At 53.0% G+C, this 23037-nt stretch overlaps 1 protein-coding gene across 1 annotated transcript in view; it reads right to left on the reverse strand.

Moving 5' to 3' along the window:
• Positions 1-5873: 5873 nt before the first annotated feature.
• Positions 5874-23037, reverse strand: part of CCDC12 (coiled-coil domain containing 12) — a 49416-nt gene continuing 32252 nt past the window's right edge. Inside the window, exons 3-7 of the mRNA XM_082046779.1 lie at positions 11555-11634; positions 8547-8608; positions 8429-8463; positions 7103-7179; positions 5874-6641 (exon numbers count right to left, since the gene is read on the reverse strand). Coding sequence (XP_081902905.1) covers positions 6562-6641; positions 7103-7179; positions 8429-8463; positions 8547-8608; positions 11555-11634 — 334 coding nt within the window. The 3' untranslated portion in view covers positions 5874-6561. The remainder of the gene's footprint in view (positions 6642-7102; positions 7180-8428; positions 8464-8546; positions 8609-11554; positions 11635-23037) is intronic.

Raw genomic sequence — 23037 nt, forward strand, 5'->3', positions numbered from 1 at the left:
TAGAATAGAATAGAATAGAATAGAATAGAATAGAATAGAAATTCTGCCCAAGTAAGAATTGCACCCTTTATTCCTCATCGTATTGACACCGATAATGAATGCTAAGGATATCGCTCAGCCAAATCCAAAGGAGAAGGGCTTCTCATCCACGCACAAGGACGATTCCCCAGTTCATAGTCCTCACTGCAGCAGAGACCTCTTCCACATCAATTAAGACTGTCCTAATGACAGTGGACACCACGAAACCGGTTCCTCCTTCTCACTGCTTCATTCACATGCCGCTTCCAGCTGCTTGCAAAGCAAAGCCGTGTGATTAACCAGCTATTCACCGGCTGGAACAGCAGCCAAGCCAAACACGAACAGAAACAGGAAGGTTTAAAATGTGTTTTTTCAAATCCTTCTGTGTTTTACTAAATTTCCGTGCATACATAAGTCGGCAAAATCCCACTTCATATCTCAGCAGCTAAAATATACACTCCTGAATCCATTAATCTCATTAATCATTTGATCAACACTTCTCTTTCATCACATTTCAGTTGATTAGCAGGTGATGGCCTGGGCCATGAGGCTGAGCTCCATGGTCTTGCAGGACCACGAAGCCCATCTGACTACATGTAAGTGGGCCCAACACATGTCCAGTTCAACTAATTACTTTGGAGGTCCCTCAATAATGGACATCAAGTCAATCAAGTTCCTTCTTTCACTCCAGTTCCCAGTAAAATTGATATTTTGAGTAAGCCAGAGGACCAATGTCCTAAAAGTTCTTGTCCTATCACAACAGGCCCTGCTCAAAAGTCTGTCCCCATCTTTCTTATTGGCCCCTTTTAAGTCCAGAAAGGCTGCAAGAGGGTCTCCCCAGAGCTTCTCTAGCTGAACACCCCAACTCTCTCAGCTTTTTGATGTACATCTAAAGTAAATTAACCTAAATTCAGACTTCTTTGATTCTGAGGGCTCGTCTACCCGGAGACACGGGGGAAAATTAATCCGAGTTAAGCCCCACAGCGGATTAGTTAAAATGCATTAAAACCCAGTCAGGACGTTCTTATTCAGAACTGAAGCAGCTTAATTTGATTTAGCTAAATTCTCTTCTAAAGCCTGGAACAATTGCAGGGGCAATAAATCAAGATGCACTTAATTACACACAGAGGGCTGGTGCGGCTCACCAGTGGTGCTGCCGAGGTGTGCGGGGAGGTCAACCGATGAGGCCCATCATCCAGCAAAAGGTCATTTCTCAGGTCCTCCAAGCAGAGAAGGTGTGAGACGACATTACGGGTCACTCGGGTGCTTTGCCAACAGGTGGTTTTCAGCCCCAGCAAGACGCGATGTCCTGGGAGGGCTGTGCAATCAGCTCTGCACGGCCCGGAGAGCAAGGACCTTAACCACAACAAGATTTCCTCAAATAAATCACAGAGAACAGGTGGAGCAAATGCAGTAATACCCCAGAAAATCAAAGAGTGGCTCCCCACCAAGCAGGCAGCTGTGCTCCCCACCACCAGCCGGCAGCATCCTCCTCCCACGGGGAACCACGGACCATCACCCTTACTGGAAATGGACTCAATGGGTCTTTCTGTCCTCCTGCTCTGCTTGGGGCAAGTCCTGCAGCAGCCCCTCCCTCCCCAGAGGAGAATTCACTCATGGGGTGTCATCCTCAAAACGGGCAGGGTGCAACTGGCCCCCCAAAAGGTTGGACTCAGGCTCCTTCATGCCATAGTGAAGACAGGGGTGGTTCATCTTGATGGTTCACCCTTGCTCTCCTGAGGCTTAGGGCACCCTTCTCTTTGCACCCCACATGCAATCCTGGACTGGTCAAAGTGCCTAATACCAACCCTGGAAAAAACTTCTTTGCTTCTCAAACACAGACCTTGGCCAAGACAGTCTGCAAAGTGAGGAAGCCCCCAATACTTGGGAAGGATGTCCTCCAGCATCCTTCGAACCATGGAAGAGTTTGGGTTGAAGGGACCTTCCCAGCCCCCCGGTGCCCCCCTGCCATGACAGGGACATCTGCACCAGCTCAGGGTGCTCAGAGCCCCGTCCAGCCTGGCCTGGGATGTCTCAGGGATGGTTCATCCACCACCTCTCTGGGAACCTGGGCCAGGCTCTCACCACCCTCGGGGCAACAATTCCTTCCTCATGTCCAGCCTGAATCTCCCTCCTTTAGTTTAAACCATCACCCTTGTCCTGTCACAACAGGCCCTGCTCAAAAGTCTGTCCCCATCTTCCTCATCGGCCCCTTTTAACTCCAGAAAGGCCACAATAAGGTCTCCCCGAGCTTCTCTTCTCCAGGCTGAATTGCCTTTTAAACGATGCTCCGCTTTCCTAAACCCACATCCATCCAACACCCTCATGTTCAAACACATGCACCAAGTCTTGGTGGGACTTGGACACTGGGATTTGGCCTTGTGGTGGTGGAGCAGACAATCATATCGTGGACGCGAGGAACCATCTCTGAATGGTCCCAAGCTCCGGAGGCACCAGCACAGACCTTGGGACACTTCTCCCCAACTACATCTGTATTTGGGGCTTGTTCATTTGTTTTTCGTGAATACATATATAGATATATGTGGCCTATAAAATATTAAGTCGGGACTGAGATGGCCTGCTAGCAGAAACAGCCTGGGCAGCTGAATTTCGTTGCGTTAACAGATGGGTTCGGTTCCAGATCTGAGGTCCTAGGAGCTCTATTTTTCTTTCCCTTTCAGCATCCCCGGCTCGGAAATTCCATTTTCCTCCAGGCTGTTCACAGGTAGACACCGAGACTGACGTTTGTGTGCCTGATTGACTCTCATTGACTTCAAGAGTTTCAGGCTGATGCTTTCCAGCCATCTGTAGGGGGGAAGAAGAGCAGGAGATGTTCAACCCACACCTCTTGGAGCTCAGGCAGCAAGGGGTGCGCACCCAGCCCTATAACCAATGGAAAGGAAAGGTGAGTACATCTTGGAAAGCCAAGAATATCATTTGAAAGCTATTTGGAGACCATCTCAAGACCTTTCTTCACCAACCAGCCCTGTGTTGTCAGTCTCTGGGCTCTGCAACAGCTCTGTCACTTGAGCTGAAGCTTCCTCAAGCCCCATTTAGACCCTTTGGTCTGAAACACACCCCAAAACCACATGTGGATCTTTTTGATGCCTTCCAACCCTCAAAAAAAAAGACATTTTAGGCAGAGTTCAGCCTCAAGGAAGCATCGCAGAGCCCCTCGCACCATCCCAAACAGCTCCATCCTCACCCTTTTCTCTTGGATCCCCTCCACAATCTCAGCGAAGGGCACAGCCATGTCCCAGGCGCAGGTCCTTGGACCCTAATGACATTTTGAGGGTATTTTGTGGCAAATGCACAGTTCCAGGTCATTCTGCCGAAGCCCTGGTGGTGTCACTCTGGGTCACCTAACAGCAGAACTTCTGGGTCTGGGCCCCAAGTTCCTTTCTCCAGTGCTTTGCTGCCTCATTAGACACATGAATTCATTCAAAACCCACCTGGGCCACCTGCTCCAGCTGACCCTGCTTGAGCAGGGCTTGGACTAGAGTATCTCCAGAGGTGACTCCAACCTCTAGGGACAACACGTGGGACAACGGGCCGTGCCATCAGACACAGCTTGGGTGCCGTGGGCTTCTGGCTTCATTTTCCATAGAATCACAGAATCATTTTGGTTGGATAAGACCATGCAGTGGGTGGATGGACGAGCCGGAGGATGCAAAGCTCGGCTTTGTGCAGGGTCCAGCTGCCGGGACTAGCCAGACATGGTTTTGAACACGGAGGTTTGGTGACATCTACAGGGCGTTTCATGCAGAAGAGGCTGCGGTTCCACAGCTCCCCTAATTCCCTTCCCAATGACAATTAAAGTATGTGACAGCCCGGGTCACTAATAATTAACCACAAATACACCCGCACGGTGCAGCGATCACTGAATACTCACCTTGATCTCCGGCAGCTCCGTTTTGGTGGCAGAGAAGCCATCGCTGTCACAAGGTGGGGGGTCCTTCCCGTTTTTAAGCATCCCTGGAGCATCATGAGGTGCTCTGCCCGGTGTCCAGGATGTCCCCGATCAGCAGATCCACGGGGCAGCGTTACCTGATGACCAAGAGCACCCACCACAAGCAGCACCCACCTGTCCCTGGATGGAGCCTCCAGGCTGGTGATGCATCTTGGTTTTCTTGCCAAAAAACAGGGAAGAATAGAGTGAAACAATAAAAATACCCCAAAAATGACCCCTTAGAAGGTGGCCGGGCTTTTGTTCCAGGTGCTTTTCCACTACAGAGCTCCATGGGAGATCAGAACCAACATTGGAGCTGGACGCTGGCCCGGGTGGGTACAGGTCTCCCCTCGCTCCATGGGGCGTTTGTCTCCTTGTTGCTCCCTCCAAGGGGTGACAAGAACCAGCCCAAGGGGGAGACAGAGCAGGGACGGCCACAAACACCAGAAACAAACAGCCAAGAGTGAGGAGACGCTGGAGGGCTTCACACGGCCGCTTGTGGATAAAAACTGGAGGAAGGAGGTGGCGCTTCACCAGATCTTTGCTCCACGCCTCGTGTGGAAACGGATCACAGAATCACAGAATGTCAGGGGTTGGAAGGGACCTGGAAAGCTCATCCAGTGCAATCCCCCCATGGAGCAGGAACACCCAGCTGAGGTTACACAGGAAGGTGTCCAGGCGGGTTGGAATGTCTGCACAGAAGGAGACTCCACAACCCCCCTGGGCAGCCTGGGCCAGGCTCTGCCACCCTCACCCCAAACAAGTTTCTTCTCAAATTTAAGTGGAACCTCCTGTGTTCCAGTTTGCACCCATTGCCCCTTGTCCTGTCACTGGTTGTCACCAGAAGAGCCTGGCTCCATCCTCCTGACACTCCCCCTTTCCATATTGATCCCCAGGAATGAGTCCCCCCTCAGTGTCCTCTTGTCCAGCTCCAGAGCCCCAGCTCCCTCAGCCTTTCCTCACACGGGAGATGCTCCACTCCCTCCAGCATCTTGGTGGCTGCGCTGGACTCTCTGCAGCAGTTCCCTGTCCTGCTGGAACTGAGGGGCCACAACTGGACACAATATTCCAGGTGTGGTCTCCCCAGGGCAGAGCAGAGGGGCAGGAGAAACTCTCTCGACCTAAACGGGGCTCTCGCAGGTGGAAAACCCTGCAAGTGTCCTCAGCACAGAGCGGTGGGCACTGAGGGACCAACGTCCATCAGTCTGTTTGTAGCATGGCTGGGACTGATTTTGTCCTGAGCAGGGAGCTGGTCCAGCCAGGAACACCATCCCCCTCCAAGGCAACCTCAGCCCCCTATTTTCACCACGGGTGTTCTGTGAACACCGCTGTCACAGCCCTACGCACCACATGTTTTACCTCAGGATTAAATTTTTGGCTGCTGAGGGTGGTGAGAGCCTGCCCCAGGTACCCAGAGAGGTGGTGGATGAACCATCCCTGGAGACATCCCAGGCCAGGCTGGACGGGGCTCTGAGCACCCTGAGCTGGTGAAGACGTCCCTGCTCATGGCAGGGGGGGCACTGGGGGAGCTTTAAGGTCCCTTCAACCCAAACTGATTCTAAACCCACTGTTGGACCAAACACAGAGGATTCAGGATCCCGCGCCATCAGGCCTGGCCAAGATCCTGCAAGATTTCCAAGAGTCAGAACAAAGATTCCCAGGGAAGATCCAGGGTGGTCCCACCCCCTCACCTCCCCCAGTGGCATCAGCCCCAGGAGTTGTGCTCAACCTGCCGTAGCTACAGCTTGGCCACCTCAAACTTACACAAACCGAAGCCTGTTGCTCCCTGTTCCGGGAAAGGAAGGGGACGGGGACAGGGACAAGCAAACAGGTCTGGAGTCCCCGCAGACAAAAGGGAGATGAAATCAGCTGCCTCCACCCAGCTCTCTGCAGAAAAAGTGACAACTTCTTCCACTACGGGATGGTTTTATTATGAAAAGATTTGTTACCAAGAAACTTTATCAATTATAAAACACGCAGAGGAGCAGTACATGCTGCACAGCCTGGAGGGTCGGGACAACTTCAGGAAACAGAACTAACCCCACATTAACCTCAGCTGGGCCACGGATGTTCCCAAATACTCACAGCCAGCTCTCCAGAGCGAGACACGTCACTGTTCCCCGCGTGGCAGCTACGCCAGCAATTCTGCAGCAAGGAGCAGCGTGAAAAAGGGATCTCAGCGCAGGGACAGGAGCGTCAGACCCCTGGGAAATGGTGGTGCCTCTCCAAGGGCTGCTCTTGGTTGTCCGGGCATCTTGTTGCTCACCCATCAAGTGAGAGGGGAGTTAGGACTGAATTTACCTCCTGTTGCACTGGCTCTTTCACCTCCCTTGCTCCAAGTCCTGGCAGCTGAGGTTCAAGGTGATGTGGGTGTTTGTCCTGCTCCCACCAGCCCCACACAGTCCCCAAAAGCCACCTGTGAATGTTCCCCAACAGAGGAACGGTCAGAGGGAGGACAGCACAGCTCCTTGGATCTGTTCCTCTCCTTCAGGCTGGGTGGGATTTGTGGGCTCCGAGCAAAGCGCTGGGGAGCAGCGTGTCCCAACAAGGTGCTTCCACCCGGAGTAACGGGATGGCGGGCGGGATGGATCCGCTCAGTCGGAGTCGCTTCCCTCCTGCTTTGCTGACACGACGGCGGACGCCAGCTCCTCGTCCTGCCCCTTCAACCGCTCTCCTGCGAGAGAGAAACAGCAGCGGCTTAGAGATATCGGGGTACGCAGACGGCAGAGAACCCCAAACCATCCCAAACTACCATACTCCCTGGGAACAGACCTGAGCTGTTGCGATAGGACAAGGGGTGATGGTTTAAACTAAAGAAGGGAGATTTAGGCTGGACATGAGGAAGGAATTGTTGCCCTGAGGGTGGTGAGAGCCTGGCCCAGGTACCCAGAGAGGTGGTGGATGAACCATCCCTGGAGACATCCCAGGCCAGGCTGGACGGGGCTCTGAGCACCCTGAGCTGGTGAAGATGCCCCTGTCATGGCAGGGAGGTTGGACTAGATGAGCTTTCAAGGTCCCTTCAACCCAAACTATTCTATGATTCCACCAGTCCCTGGCCCAACAGCGAGGCCCCAGGCTCCCAGTAAGGATCATGTAATCCCTCTGGAACAACTGGTGAATGGCACCGTGACGCACGTATCAGTTCAGCGATGGCTCTCTGCGTCCTCTTCTCCAGCTTCTCCAGTTTCTTGGCTACATCTCGCTTCAGATCCCTGGGGAGGAGAGTGACAATGTCAGAACAAACCCTCACCCCAGGCAGGGACCACGTCACACCTTTCCCCGTGTGAGAGAAACTCCTTCTCTCCCATGAACACCACAGAGCAGACTGTGTGTCTCCCACCGCGGCAGCTCATGATACAACCCAGTGTCCAGAGTATCCCTTGTCACTGAGGCCACCGTGGTGACAAACACCCCAAAGGGAGCAGCAGAGTCACTGGGTGTAAGCAGGAAAAGGGAAGACACCGTGTCTTTCGTCTTCCTCAACAGCAAGGCTGGGTTTCCCATTTCTAGCACTTTTAACCCAACCTGGAGTTGACAGGAACCCACCGGTGACACCGACAGCCCTTTCCCAGAATCACAGAATCCCAGAGTGTCAGGGACTGGAAGGGCCCTGGAAAGCTCATCCAGTGCAATCCCCCCATGGAGCAGGAACACCCAGATGAGGTTACACAGGAAGGTGTCCAGGGGGTTGGAATGTCTGCACAGAAGGAGACTCCACAACCCCCCTGGGCAGCCTGGGCCAGGCTCTGCCACCCTCACCCCAAACAAGTTGCTTCTCAAATTCAAGTGGAACCTCCTGTGTTCCAGTTTGCACCCATTGCCCCTTGTCCTGTCACTGGTTGTCACCCAGAAGAGCCTGGCTCCATCCTCCTGACACTCCCCATTTCCATATTGATCCCCAGGAATGAGTCCCCCCTCAGTGTCCTCTCCTCCAGCTCCAGAGCCCCAGCTCCCTCAGCCTTTCCTCACACGGGAGATGCTCCACTCCCTCCAGCATCTTGGTGGCTGCGCTGGACTCTCTGCAGCAGTTCCCTGTCCTGCTGGAGCTGAGGGGCCACAACTGGACACAAGATTCCAGGTGTGGTCTCCCCAGGGCAGAGCAGAGGGGCAGGAGAACCTCTCTGACCTACTGACCACCCCCTTCTAACTCACCCCAGGTCCCATTGGCTTCCTGGCCACAAGGGCCCAGTGCTGGCTCATGGTCACCCTGCTGTCCCCAGGACCCCCAGCTCCCTTTCCCCTACACTGCTCTCCAACAGCTCATTCCCCAACTTACACTGGAACCTGGGGTTGCTCCTGCCCAGATTCAAACTCTACACTTGCCCTTATTATATTTCATTAATTTTCTCCCCGCCCGGCTCTCCAGCCTGTCCAGGTCTCTGGATGGCAGCACAGCTTCCAGTGTCACCACTCCTCCCAGCAGAGAGTCCTCTCTTTCCCAGGAGATCTGTGGACACTCACCAGTCCGGCTTTCTGGGTGCCAGGTTGGCCAGGTCCTGTGGGGAAAGAGGAGACACCCGGGTGAGGTTCAAGCCCGGAGGCGCAGGGATCACGGCGGAGCGGCTCTGAAGATACGTACCACCTCGTCGATGATGGGCTCCGGCTTGGCGGCCTCCAGCTGGTCCTTCACCTTGTCTTCCACTAGATGGGGAAACAGGACCAGCATCAATGCAAGTCAGCAAGGGGACGACACCGGGAAACCCACCCGAGTGCTGGGCTCAGTTCTCAAAAGCTTTTATAAAAGCTTATTTGAGCATCTTCGCCTTAAACTACACACAAGTACACAGGGGTAGAAATGTCCCTCCACCACCCAAACCCTTTCAGAGACTCTTAAAAATAATCTGAAAATGATGCAAACCCAACAAGAATTTAACACCACAAACAGCAGCAACATTCTGCTGGGTCCAAGTCCTCTTTTCGCAAGACCTGCAGCTCAGCGGGTGTTTCCACTGGAATTTGACTCACCAAGTCTCATTTACAAGGCCACTGCCTGAGATATCTTGAAGAAATCAAGCTCCAGCCCAGAGCTGACGTAAAGGCTGCAGATTTGGGGGATAATGGGCAAAGCACAGGTGGAAAACCAGCTTTTCATCCTTCAACTTGGGTGTGTGAGCAACGAGGGTGCGGGCACCAGGGAGAACATCCCCGAGGGGTGAATCCTGCTCCCAAATATGCCCAAGGCACATTTAATGTGAGTTCCGGCTCCTCCATCCCCAGCACAAGGTCCCCGAGGACACGGGGAACCGCAGGGCACTGTGGCTCCGAATGAAGGGCTGGCAGCGAGCGCGAATTTTGCTGGAAACGGTCAAAAATCGCTGTTCTCAATTCCAAACCACTCGCCGGGGAAGAGTCGGGGGGAGTTTGCCACTGTTACAAAAGGATAAAGGAAAGTGCGGCGTCAGCGTTCCTACCGAGCAGGTCTCCGCCGGGCTCCCCAAGGCAGCCCTTTTATTTAGGGCGTTTTTAAAGAGATCTATTCCAGGAAGACTCACATATTTCAAGATCAAGGAAACTTCGACCCTTCGCTTCCTTCTCAAGAGCTGCGGGGAGGTTCAACGCTAGGAAATAACAGCCCAGACGCCCTGGACTCATGACTAATATTTGTTTAAAGGTAACTCAAACAACAAAACCAGCCTGAATCTGCTTGAGAATCCTCCAGACAGAGCTCGGCTCTCCCGAGTATCAGCGCTTGGGTTTGGGGCTGGACTCGGGGTGCTCAGACACACACCCCGGTTGTGCAACGCAGGGTGTGAAGTGCCCACGGGCGAGAGAGGATGATGAAGCAATGGAAGCCGCGAGCGCCACGTTCGCCCAGCAACAGCGGGAGAGCCCCAGTGCGCCCAGTACGGCTGCTGGGACGCACCAGCACCCCATGGGGCTGCGGACGCTCATCTCCTACCTGCCACCCTCATGCTGCTGCCGAAATACGGGGTGTTTCAAAGAGACAGAGCTGATTTGAAATGACACCCTGCGACTTTTTCTCGTTGGGGATAGGTCAGAGGCTGCAGAGGATTTATAAGAAGGTTACTAAAATGTGATAAATCGTTAAAGCGTTTTTTGCGCAATTGTAACATGTTGGCATCGTGAAATGTTACATACTGCTTTGAAAGGGAAGGAACGGAGCTGGTGAGGGGCTGGAGCACAAGGGTGATGGGAGCGGCTGAGGGACCTGGGGGTTCAGCTGGAGAACAGGAGCTGAGGGGAGACAGGGACACAAAGAAACGGCCTCAGGTTGTGCCAGGAGAGGTTGAGGTTGGATCTGGGAACAATTTCTTCCCCAAAGGGCTGTGGGGCATTGGAACAGGCTGCCCAGGGCAGTGCTGGAGTCACCATCCCTGGAGGGCTGGACAGACGGAGATGAGGTTCTCAGGACAGGGGGCAGGGACAGGGGTGGGTTATGGCTGGACTTGATGACCTTGAGGGGCTTTTCCAACCAAAATGATTCTGTGCTTCTAGGAAGCTGGGTCCACCTTTTTGAAACACACTGTACATCCCAGTGGCTTTTCCACCTTGGGTTGTGGCGAGCAGGAACACAGAGGTTTCCAAGCTACCTGAATTTTGGAAAGAAAAGGGATAACCCGTCCCTTTTGCAGCACGCTGGCTCGGTGCAGCTCCCCACACTGGTTTTGTTTGTCCTCACAGCCACAAGTGCTGCCTCAATCTTCTCCGAGCACACCCTGGGGAGGGAATGGGATGTGCTGGGGGAGAGCAGCTCACGCAGCACCCAGTGAACCCCTGCAAAGGGATCTTGGGGGGATCTGCTGGAAAGCAGCTTTGCAGAAAAGGACCTGGGAGTTGTGGTCAACAACAGGGTGACCACGAGTCACCAACGTGTCCTTGTGGCCAAGAGGCCAATGGGACCTGGGGGACATGAGGAAGAGGGTGAGCAGCAGGTGGAGGGAGGTGATTGTCCCCCTCTGCTCTGCCCTGGTGGGGCCACATTTGCAGTTCTGGGTCCAGTTCTGGGCTCCCCAGTTCAAGAAGGACAAGGAATTACTGGAGAGAGTCCAGCACGGGACACAAAGATGCTGAGGGGTCTGGAGCATCTTTGTGATGAGGAGACTGAGAGAGCTGGGGCTGTTGAGCTGGAGAAGAGAAGCTGAGAGGGATGTGATCAATGGATCAGTATCTCAGGGTGGGTGTCAGAGGATGGACCAGACTCTGTTCAGTGGTGCCCAACGCCAGGGTGAGGGGCAACGGGCACAGACTGAAACACAGGAGGCTCCATCTGAACATGAGCAGAAACTTCTTTGCTGGGAGGTGCCAGAGCCTGGCCCAGGCTGCCCAGAGCGGGTGTGGAGTCTCCTTCTCTGAGACATTCAAACCCGCCTGGACCCACCTGTGTGATCTGCTCTGGTGACCCTGTGTGATCTGCTCTGGTGACCCTCCATGAGCAGGTGGGCTGGGAGATCTAGAGCGGTCCCTTCAACCCCCACCATCAGTGATTCTTCCATCTGCCTTGGCCTGCACACCTCCAGAACAGAACAAAGCAGCAGAGGCCACACCACAAGCACCAGCACCACCGCTGACAACGCTTCTGCTTTCACACCCCGTCGTTTCACCTCCCACACGCCCCCTCGCACCCACCTGAGACCGGCTTGGCCTTGGGCATCTTCCTCTTCTTCAGCTCTTCATCTTCGGGCTCATAGTTTCGCAGTTTAAGCTCCCTGGGGAGGAAAGGAAAGAACACAGAGTGGTGAGACACATCCATGTGTTCTCGTTAGCGAGACGCACGTCTGCATCACCAGTCGGAAAAGTCAGAGAACACGGGGTCAACCAGGAGCTCGGCAGGATAGAGGTGATGTCTTGGCAAGCCTTCATAGAACAGTCTGGGTTGAAGGGACCTTCCCAGCCCCCCAGTGCCCCCCCTGCCATGACTGGGATATCTTCACCAGCTCAGGGTGCTCAGAGCCCCGTCCAGCCTGGCCTGGGATGTCTCCAGGGATGGTTCATCCACCACCTCTCTGGGAACCTGGGCCGGGCTCTCACCAACCTTGCAAAGCTCTGAACTTCAGCTCTGCTCCCTTTTAGGTCTCAACCCAGGAACAGACTTGGGATGGAAACACCAGACAAGATCCGCAATCACAAAAATATGATCCTAGAAAGGTAAATGGGAAGGACAGGGGAAAAAATGGTATTTAGGGTAAAAGGTGGTTACCCAGAGATGCTTCTGGCAGTGCTTCAAACAGAGGTGCAGCTCAGCAGCTGTGTGGTGCAAATAACTGGAGGAAATTCAGGTTTCTGAGCAAATAAATGGGTGGTGGCGCTGGCAGTGACAGGGACGGTGACACCCAGACAACACCCAGAACTTCACCCATCCCGTCACCTCGTTCCAGGAGAGCTCAGGACTCAGCAGGCAGCCCTCTCCCAATACTCACATGCTAATCCTCCCCCTTTCCAAGGCTCTTTTTACACCTCTCCTGAATCATCTTGGCCTCGAATGGACAACCATCAGATAACTTCAATCTCGGCCACCCCCAGGCTGATTCCTCACCCAGGTCAAACCCTGAAAGCTTCAGGCAGAGGCATTTCCAAAACTCAGACCCCGTCCCACCTCCAGCCGCTCACACGTCCCTACGATGCGCTCCGCAGATCTATACACCATTAGCACACGGGGCAAATCAAATAGATTAAACTCATTTAACGCTCGTCGATGGGTTTAATCGGTTTAAATAGAAACTGAGGCGTTCGCTGCCTGGTGATGTTGCTGTCAGCAAAGCTTTCGGAGGAGGAGGAGGAGGGAGAGCCCTGCGAACACAGGAGAGGGCAGGAAAGTTCAATGGGTGAAAGCTGCCACCTGGGGCTACTGCCCTGCAGATGGAGAAGCAAGGGAGATACAGCCCGTCCCAGGGGGTTACAGCAAAGAGAAGTAAAAGAAAAGGTGAAGAAGCACCCAGGGGAGGTGAGAAGGGGAAGGTCAGTGCTTGGATGGCCACGTTTATCTGGAAAGCACAAAAAACCCAACGTGGGAGGTGCCTGGAGCACGGCAGGTTTTATCCTTCCCATACCATCCCCTCTTTGGCAGCTGGATTTATTTTCAGAGTCTGACCAGCACCACAGCAGCTGCCACCAAGGTGGTGGGAGCTCATAGGCGGAGCTCAGCAAGACCTGACTCAGCTAAACGCGCCTGGAAAGCAGAGCCCAGGCGGATTAAAGAGACTTTGCAGGCGTTTCTCGTGTCATCAAACCCAGGTCCCCCGAGCCCTTAGATCAGCGCAACGCTGTGAAACACGAACAACGTCCCCAGCGCCGGGACAAAGATGCTTGAAGGAAACACGGGAGGGATGAGCCTGTAGCTGCGACACCTCCCCCAGGACAAGAGCAGCTTCTGCCGATGAAAACAAGTTGTTGTGCAGGGGTTTATGTGTATTTTTATGCCCTGGGAGGAGAGATTTGTTGAATTCATCTGGGCTGGTCACCCCAGAAAGGCCATTCTTCTCAGGAAGGCTGATTTTGGAGAAACATGCTTAATTTTGGTATAGGAGGAGGCACCGTTATTCCGTGATTTTACAGTCTCCACTGAGCAGGATTTTGTTCCCAACCTGGGAGGCCGGGGGAGGAAAAGGAGCAACTAATTCATCCAGGAGGTACCAAGACACGCTGGCAGAACAGGATTTATCCAACAAAGTTTGCAGAATGCAAATACCCAATATCTCCCAGGCTTTCTGGTCTCCCCACCTGACGTTTAGAAGGATTTACCTGCAGCTGGAAGGGAACCCAACGCAGACTCCTTAGGGTCAGATCACCTAAAATAAGAGAGCGCCGAGCTAAACAAGGTGTTTCTTTGCATCCAGCAAGACGTTACCATTACACCTCGACGAGCGAGGGTTTAAAATCATCATTTTGCACGTGTAATGGGAGCTGCTGCCTGTGGAACACACAAGGAATCGGGGTTTAAATCGCTCCCCAACACTCTTCCTACCCAGAGAAGCCCCGTCTGGGCTTGCAAACAAAAGCCTCACAGTGGTTGCTGGAGGTTTATCCGCAAGGTTAAAAATACAAAACCACAGGGCACAACCTGGCAGGTTCTGCCGCAAACGGGGCAGAAGGGGAAGCAGCCAACGTATGGGGCAAAGAGAACACGATCCCGCAGCGCCTGACGCTGGTGCTTTCAGATCCTTATTAAACCCATGCACAGAGAACAAACAAAAATCGATCCCTTTAATTAACCCTGCAAGGTGAGAGCGGCTCTTGCACCTGCCTCTGGTAATTGTCGGTGCTCGGGGACTCTGCCACCACAAATCGCAGCAGTTCCACACTCCCCCGGAGGAGAAGACTTGTCTCCTTCTTCTGTGCCCAAATATATCTGTAAAGACAGAGAGAGGAGCAGCAGAGCGCTGCTACCGCAAGTAAATCTGAGTCCTGCGTCCAGCGCTGGGTCCCCAGACAGGACACACATGGAGCAGCTGGAGAGGGGCCAGAGGAGCCCCAGGAATGACCCGAGGCTGGAACAGCTCTGCTGGGCACAGGCTGAGAGAGCTGGGGGGTTCAGCTGGAGAAGAGAAGCTCCGGGGAGACCTTAGTGCAGCCTTTCTGTCCTTAAAAGGGGACAATAAGAAAGATGGGGACAGACTATTGAGCAGGACCTGTTGTGAGAGGACAAGGGGTGATGGTTTTAAACTAAAAAGGGGAGATTTAAGATCTAAGGAAGGAATTGTTGCCCTGAGGGTGGTGAGAGCCTGGCCCAGGTACCCAGAGAGGTGGTGGATGAACCATCCCTGAGACATCCCAGGCCAGGCTGGACGGGGCTCTGAGCACCCTGAGCTGGTGAAATGTCCCTGTCATGGCAGGGGGGGCACTGGGGGCTGGGAAGGTCCCTTCAACCCAAACTATTCTGTGATTCTAACTCACAGGCAGGCAAGGGTTAAGAGTATATTCATTTAAAAGAAGTTACTGGTCTTCCACACAAGTGGGTTAAGCAAAGTTCAGGTGCCGGCGGTTCCTCCGGAGCTGCATTCCAGAGGCAGCCGGCTGCACGTCACAAGCCATGAATTATCAGACTTGCCACAAAAACAACCAAACGGAAAAGCAGAGGCAACAACAGGCTCCGTGGCCGAAGGGGCGCGGAGGAGCCAGCTCAGGCAGCGCAGCATCAGCATCTCCTTATAAATGATGGATGCGCACAACCCAGAAGTTCTCCTGCTCCTTGAGCACTTTGTGCAGTGTTTCCCAGCCCTTTCCAGCCCAAACCCACCAGGATCGCTTGGGATGGAGGCGGCTCCGGCTTCACAACAGCACTGGGTACCGATCTGTGCTGGAAGCGCCTGGGACCGCGTGAGGATTTGGGTCGCTGCAGTAATTACAGATGGAAGCGCTGGACAGACCCTCCTAAAAGACTTTTGGGGTGGCAGGTTCCTCATTTGGAGTCAGGGATGCCTCAAAATCTGCTTTCTGCTCGGGAAAAATCCCCTTTCCTGGCTGGGGAAGGAGAAACATCAGCTTTGCTCGGAGGCAGGTGGGTTGGGAACGGCACGGCACGCGGGGAATGCGCAGAATGCACAGACTTATCTCGATGCAAAACAGGACACTCGGAGCTGTCGGCAAGGTTGGAATTGTGCTTTATTCCTCCAGCCCCGAGGGCTTCACGGAGCAAAAACTGTTCCTTCAGTAGCTGAACGAGTCTTTCTGAGCCCTTTGGTGGAGCGACCACATCCTGGTGTCCTTGTGTCCGGAGAATGGGGAATGGATTTGCCAAGAAACCCCATGAAAGTGATTTCTTTAGATGTCACAGCGTCCCCGTTCCTATAGTTACTGTCACCAAACAGTATAATAAGTTGGACACTCTGTTCTCGAGGAGCATTTAAACTCATTTCTACTCCCAGGGATTAAAAAAATCAAATATACGAAATCCAGCCTTCTGTGGCAACTGCTTCTCAAAAGCACTACTTTTTAATCTGAATTAATGGCAAATATACCCCCATATTTTCTGAGTAAAAAGTAATGGCAGGACCTCAAATATTTGGATATGTCAATAAAAGATATTGCTGTTTTAAAAGACAACCGTCTGCTTAGATTTAATATGATAATGGAAACAGATTTTGCAGTCTAAGATATTAAATGCGTTATGAGGAATCATTGTCTTCCACATGCACTCAGCTTTTTCTTTGTGTTAATTATATACATACTGGCAAGATTATGGTAAAGACAGGAAATAAAGGAATTGCTATTTTACTACACAATATTCTACCTGAAAAAAGCGTCAACAATATTTTAGTAAACCACTTGTGTCACTACATACATGTTATTACTCTACGTATTTTATGTTTCATATAGTACCTTAGGGAACTCACTGACCATAACAAAGCACATTGGAGCTGCACCGACTGCTCCATGAGCACCATCCCACTTCCACCTCTCCGAGGACAAGGCTAAAGGCCAAGGAAAGCTGGGGAGGACATCTCCATAGAGTTTTCTTAGTGTTTCTGGAGGTGGAAAAGCACAGAGAGCTCGGCAGGAGGAGGCAGGAGGTCAGTGGTGTTCGCAGAGCCTGCCCAGGATCAGAGGGCGTTTCTTCACCTCTCCATGTCCTTCAAGCTTCACGTCACTCCACTTAAATGTCTCTCGTGCTCGCCGGCGTCAGCTCGAGGTGCTTGATGAAGCTGGAAAAATAATCATACAAAAAGACGCTTCCTCTGCTGCATCGCCAGAACAAAGTGGTTTCAAACACCCAGATCCCAGACGGTGATTTTTGAAGAGCATCAGTAGAGCTTCTCCGTTCTTTGGAAGCAGTTTAGGGAAGTTCTGGGTGTTTTCGAGCCTATCTCGGCCATTTCAGACCATTTCCTTACCAAAGCCCTGCAGAAATACCAGCTAGTTTGAATTATTTGCTGCCCTTTGACCTTCCAAATCCCCTGTTTTTCAGAGCCTTCTGTTTTTGCAATAGCCACCCCAGCTTCTTTGAAACCAAATGTTCTGGGGCAACCACTTCCACGTTGCGCTTTCAAGAGGAACCAGCACAAGAATTGCACTTTATTTCTCCGCATCTCCAAAAATTCTCCTTCTGTGGTGGTCCTGTGAAGCCACTACTCAAATGTGTAAAGAAATTACCGCTACGGAAGATACAAGAGAGGTCACAAATCCTCAAAAGGGTGGTGGTTTGGTGGAACCTCCTCTGCTCCATCATGTTCTCCGTGAGGGCAACAAGGTTTGGAGGCAGCCGGACAACCAAGGACAGCAAAGCAGGAGATTCCAGCATCGATCCAGGAGGTTTGGGGCCCAAATTGGAAGGAAAACACGCTGGGCTCTGGCAAAGCAACTGAATAAGGACAGCGGGGTATCTGTGGGGCCATGCGGTGACGATGTCCCCTGGGGCAGCACTCAGATGCTCTTCAGCGGCTGCAAACGCGTGTCCTCAAAGTGCCTCTTCCCTTTTCTGTTTCCAGTCGCAAACCACACAAAAGAGAAACAATTTTCAAGCTTTTGCTACAGGTCCCCTCATTTTTTTTGCAAAGGAAAATGCACCGTACAGTGAGTTTAACCAACTGACGACCTTCCCCTTCTTCCTTCGGACTCTGAACCAGATTAAGAGCATCTGGGCAGTGATTTCAGGCTTAGACTCTTGTCCCCTCTTTGCTCCCCTGGGTCATTCCCCACTAGCCCGCTGCACTTCCCAGGGTGCTGGGTGATCACCCATGGGTGCTGAGGGAACCCTCACCCAAAGCACCACAAGATTTGCTCTACAACACCCACCAATTCTGGTACAGACTTTATTTCGCAACCTCGTGGTTGTGCGCTTCATTTTCCTACCCAGCTTGTCCCCTTGCAGAGAGCTCTGACATCTGGGAGCATCACCTCCTGCTGCAGCTTCCCTGGAGGATTCTCTACAGTGAGGTCCACACATCTCCACATCTCCAAGCTGCCTCATTGCGCAAAGTGACCTTTCCAGCAACCAACACGATCTGCAGCTGCTCTGACGTACGAACCAAGAAATTGCTCGTCCCACTTTTGCAGTGTTGGTCAACAGCGGCTGAACGTGAGCCAGCGTGTGCCCAGGTGGCCAAGAGGCCACCAGCATCCTGGCTGGTACCAGCACTGGTGTGGCCAGCAGGCCCAGGGCAGTGACCGTCCCTGTGCTGGGACCTGGGGAGGCCAAACCGCGAATCCTGGGGGCAGTTTTGGGCCCCTCATGCCAAGAAAGGCCTTGAGCTGCTGGAGCGAGTGGAGAGAAGGGAACGGAGCTAGTGAGGGGCTGGAGCACAAGTGTGATGGGAGCGGCTGAGGGACCTGGGGGGTTCAGCTGGAGAACAGGAGCTGAGGGGACACAGGGACACAAAGAAATGGCCTCAAGTTGCGCCAGAGGAGGTTGAGGTTGGATGTGGGGAACAATTTCTTCCCCAAAGGGCTGTGGGGCATTGGAACAGGCTGCCCAGGGCAGTGCTGGAGTCACCATCCCTGGAGAGTTGGACAGACGGACATGAGGTTCTCAGGACAGGGGGCAGTGCCAGGGGTGGGTTATGGTTGGACTTGATGATCTTGAGGGTCTTTTCCAACCAAAACAATTCTATGATTCCATGACTCACGTCACGTACCAGTCAAGGTTCTCCTCACACCCCCTCTCACAGCAGGACAGGGATGTCTCTAACGCAGAGGTCCGGCGCTGTTGTTTGATCAAGAGGGCGAAGTTGTCGTCATCATTCCTGGATTCCTCGCCCAAGGCAGAAAAGCAACGAGCAACAAGCAGAGGCAGAGACCCACCAGCACCCACCCTGCGAGGAGCAACCTCTGGGGCAGCTCCTGCTCAAACAGCCGAGCGAGTCGGAGCACATCCTCCCCACGAGCAGCTGCCAAAAGGCACTCGACGAATGCCAAAAACCGCCCCGATTAACACCGTGAGCCCCCAAAACTTGCCGAGGCAGCTGGTTTCTCAGGATGTGCTTCTTCTGAGAGCAGAGATGGGGAGAGACGTATCCCCAGGTGTTACAGGAGAGCTGCAAGAGATGGTCTTCAAACGCCAGTAGGTTCCACCAGGCCGTCCTACCTCCCACGTCGCTTTACCAGGCACCTGAGCGCTTTCCAAGAAGATACGAGCAACTTCACCATCAGTAAATACAACCAGGATGAAACCCACACTTGATCTGCAGCGCGGGACCCAGGCGGCGATGTGCAAACCCCGACCTTCTGCTCCTCCACGTGCTGGTGAAAGAAAATGCTTTGACCATAGTTTCTCCACCCATTTCAGTTGGTCGTGGGTCAGAAACCATCTGCCACCCTTGAGTCTCAAGCCAAAAAGAGGCCCTAAAGGTACCTGAGTAGCATGTGGATGGCCACAGGACCTCAAAATCTTCTTAGGTGGCCTCAAAGCAGGGCCAAGCAGGACTTTGCCACAGCTCTGCCCTTCAAGAACCAGGTTCAGATCCGCTGTCTCAGCACAAGGTGTGTGAAAAAAGCTCCACGAAAGCTCAGGGTGACATGTGGCCTTGACCCCCCACACCACACCAAGACCTCTCCCACAGGTCAGATGGGTCAGATGATGGTCTGAGCAGGTCACACAGAGGTCTCAGCACCCAAAAACCAACACCCAAAATGCCGTGGTTTGGTTACAGCCGGGAAGACAGGTCACCAGGTCACCAGGTACCCGTTGAACACATGAAGAGGAGGGTGCAGCCAGGCTTTGGAACAGCTGGAGCTCCATGGGGCCTTCCCTGTGAAAGCAGATCTGCTCCCAAGTGTCTCCTCCAGCATGAGATGGGCACAGCGCGAACCAGAGGGGACAGTTTTGGGCCCCTCACGCCAAGAAAGGCCTTGAGGTGCTGGAGCGAGTGGAGAGAAGGGAACGGAGCTGGTGAGGGGCTGGAGCACAAGGGTGATGGGAGCGGCTGAGGGACCTGGGGGGTTCAGCTGGAGAACAGGAGCTGAGGGGAGACAGGGACACAAAGAAACGGCCTCAAGTTGTGCCAGGGGAGGTTGAGGTTGGATCTGGGGAACAATTTCTTCCCCAAAGGGCTGTGGGGCATTGGAACAGGCTGCCCAGGGCAGTGCTGGAGTCACCATCCCTGGAGGGCTGGACAGACGGACATGAGGTTCTCAGGACATGGGGCAGAGACAGGGGTGGGTTATAGTTGGACTCGATGATCTTGAGGGGCTGTTCCAACCAAAATGATTCTATGATTATACGATTCTGATTCACCCACCTCCTGTTCCTCCTTCAGCACCCAGCAAAAGGTGCAATGTTACAGCCTTGTCCCTGCCATCCCCCAGCAGAGGGGACACACTCAGTGTGTCACACAGAATCCCAGAATGTGAGGGGTTGAAGGGCCCTGGAAAGCTCATCCAGTGCAATCCCCCCATGGAGCAGGAACACCCAGCTGAGGTTACACAGGAAGGTGTCCAGGGGGTTGGAATGTCTGCACAGAAGGAGACTCCACAACCCCCTGGGCAGCCTGGGCCAGGCTCTGCCACCCTCACCCCAAACAAGTTTCTTCTCAGATTTAAGTGGAACCTCCTGTGTTCCAGTTTGCACCCATTGCCCCTTGTCCTGTCACTGGTTGTCAATGTCAGTGTCCCCTGGAGATGTGGGGTCCACCTATGCAGACACCGATCAGACACATCTGGCAGCACATCGGCGCAGTGGTCGCCATCGCTCCAGCCCCGGCTGCCCGGTGCAGCTCCAGCCAACGCCGAGCAGACTCTTGGCCGCTCTGTGTTTTTGTGCAGAGATTAAAAACTACAAAGCGGTTTTGCCCGGCCCCGTGACATTCTCCATTTCCCAACCCGCCTCCCCCAGCTCCTCCCCAAAATTCATCTCTGCACGGCACGGAACTGCAATTTTAAAGGATGACTAAGTGTCAAAACACCGGCAGCTGATTAACAGCAGCTCGCTAAAGTTTCACTTCTAGTTCAGTCAAAGCTTTTTATTCCCCCCCCGCTTCAAGCCCTACCTTGAATATTTATTTACACTTTTAACATCCTTGATGAGCTCTGCTTGCAGAACTGCAGCCCAAATTTAAACCTTGACACCTCTCTGGCTCCCTTTGCGGTGGCAAAGCCAGGCTCAAGCCAGGCCTGGCTTTAAGCAGTGCCTTACAGATCCCCAAGTCCCAACACAGACTGTTTTTCCCCCCAGGAACCAGGCGGAAAGGCCAAAGTCCATCCACACCCTGTTCCTTGCAAAGGCTGCACCAGGAGGTGTTTCCTGGGCAGTGGACTAAGCCTAAGTGGTTACAAATAAAAATGAAATCAAATAAGCCGAGCTCTTTGCAATTACAGACCTAAACTCCCCTGGGAGCTCAGATCAGAGCTGAAATGGCTGCGAGTGTCTCGGGGTGTTCACTTAGGGCTTCGTCAGCGCTTGTTTCTGCTGCGGGAGAAAACAAGGAACAAAAAATTGAAAGAAAATATATCAAAAAATGAGAGGGGGGTGGGGAGATTTGAGTCGCTCAGAAATAAAACCAACAGGAAGCCGCCAAAAAGCGTGTCGACACATAGGCAGCAAGAAAGTATTAGTAAAGGCAGCACCCGGTGCTTCTATAGAATATTTAGGACATTCTGGGGCAGAAGGTGCAGCTGCAGGGCTGGAGGAGCTTTTTGGGGCTGTCGTTGCACCTAAAACCTGCGCTCAGCCACGGGATTATTCATTGAAGCACCAGATTTCCTCTCCTCATGTCGTGTGCGTGGTGGTTTTCAGCTCGAGAAAGCAGCACAGGCGCCGAGACGCTTGTTTGGGGGGAGGTTTGCATGGAAGGGTTTCAATCACCAGGAGCCCTCGTTTCCCAAATTCAGGGTAAATTATCTCAGTTCACCTTTTGCCACCTTTAGTACCCAGCAGGCAAAGGGTGGAGAAAGCTCAGCTACGCTGTTGGGAAATCAAAATCTAAACCAAAATCGAGTTATCAGCTCACCAGCCTTCACATCTTGTTAAAAACACACAGCAACAGACATTCAACAAGTAAAGCAAAAGGTAAGAATCATCTCAGGCAAATTTGGGATCCAAACGTTGTCCGCAGAGCGGATCGTGGTTTAATTTGCCTTGCAAAGTCACGTTTGGATCCCGATAAAACACGCTGTGGCTGGACAGACAAAGAGCTACAGAGTCCTGCAGGAAAATCCATCCGGAAAGCAAAATTTTGCCCCAAAAGTTGCTTAAACAAAGGAATCACCGGGTATTTCAGGACTGTGTGCCCACATTTGCGGGGAGTTTTATGCATCATTGGATCTTGCAGGGGACGGGGGTTCCTACTCAACACCTTTGCTCTTGATGTATAAAGCTCAGTGAAGTTTCAAGGGCATCACCCACAGGCAAGGAAATGGGTTTTTTGGCTGAACTTGCCACAAGATGAACAAGCGGCTCATGGAAAAAGTGATTTGCCAACCTGACGGTAGTGACGATAAAGCCCCGGTGTGAAAGCGCGTCACCTCCAATATGCGCCCGGCCGCTGGGTTAAAGAGCAGCAAACCCAGCCTGAAACACAGGCAGGGTAGAAATAAAAGGGATTCAGAATCCCAGTTTGGGAGCAGGAGTACATGGCTGCGGTCAAGTGATGCTCCTCGTCACAGTGCGTCACCTCGCCACACAGTGTATCAGAATCATGGAATAACAGAATATTTGGGGTTGAAAAGACCTTAAAGATCACTGAGATCCCCCCCTGCCATGAGCAGGGACATCGTCACCAGCTCAGGGTGCTCAGAGCCCCGTCCAGCCTGGCCTGGGGTGTCTCAGGGATGGTTCATCCACCACCTCTCTGGGTACCTGGGCCAGGCTCTCACCTCCCTCAGGGACAACAATTTCATTATATCCAGCCTGAATCTCCCTCCTTCAGTTTAAACCACCACCCCTTGTCCTATCACAACAGGCCCTGCTCAAAAGTCTGTCCCCATCTTTCTTATGGGCCCCTTTTAAGCCCGGAAAGGCCACACTAAGGTCTCCGCGGAGCTTCTCTTCTCCAGCTGAACACCCCAACTCTCAGCCTGTCCTCCCACTCCTGGAGACACCCCAGGCCACCCCCAGTGTCCAAAATTTCTTCCTTATATCTATTACTAATCTAAACCTCCCCTCCTTTAGCTCGAAACCATCACCCCTTATCGAGTATCAAGTGGCAGGGCTGGAAAGCAAGAGCCATTTATTCATTATTCAT

This window comes from Streptopelia decaocto, assembly GCF_964273445.1.
Source record: "Streptopelia decaocto genome assembly, chromosome: 2".
Classification (NCBI taxonomy): Eukaryota; Metazoa; Chordata; class Aves; order Columbiformes; family Columbidae; genus Streptopelia; species Streptopelia decaocto.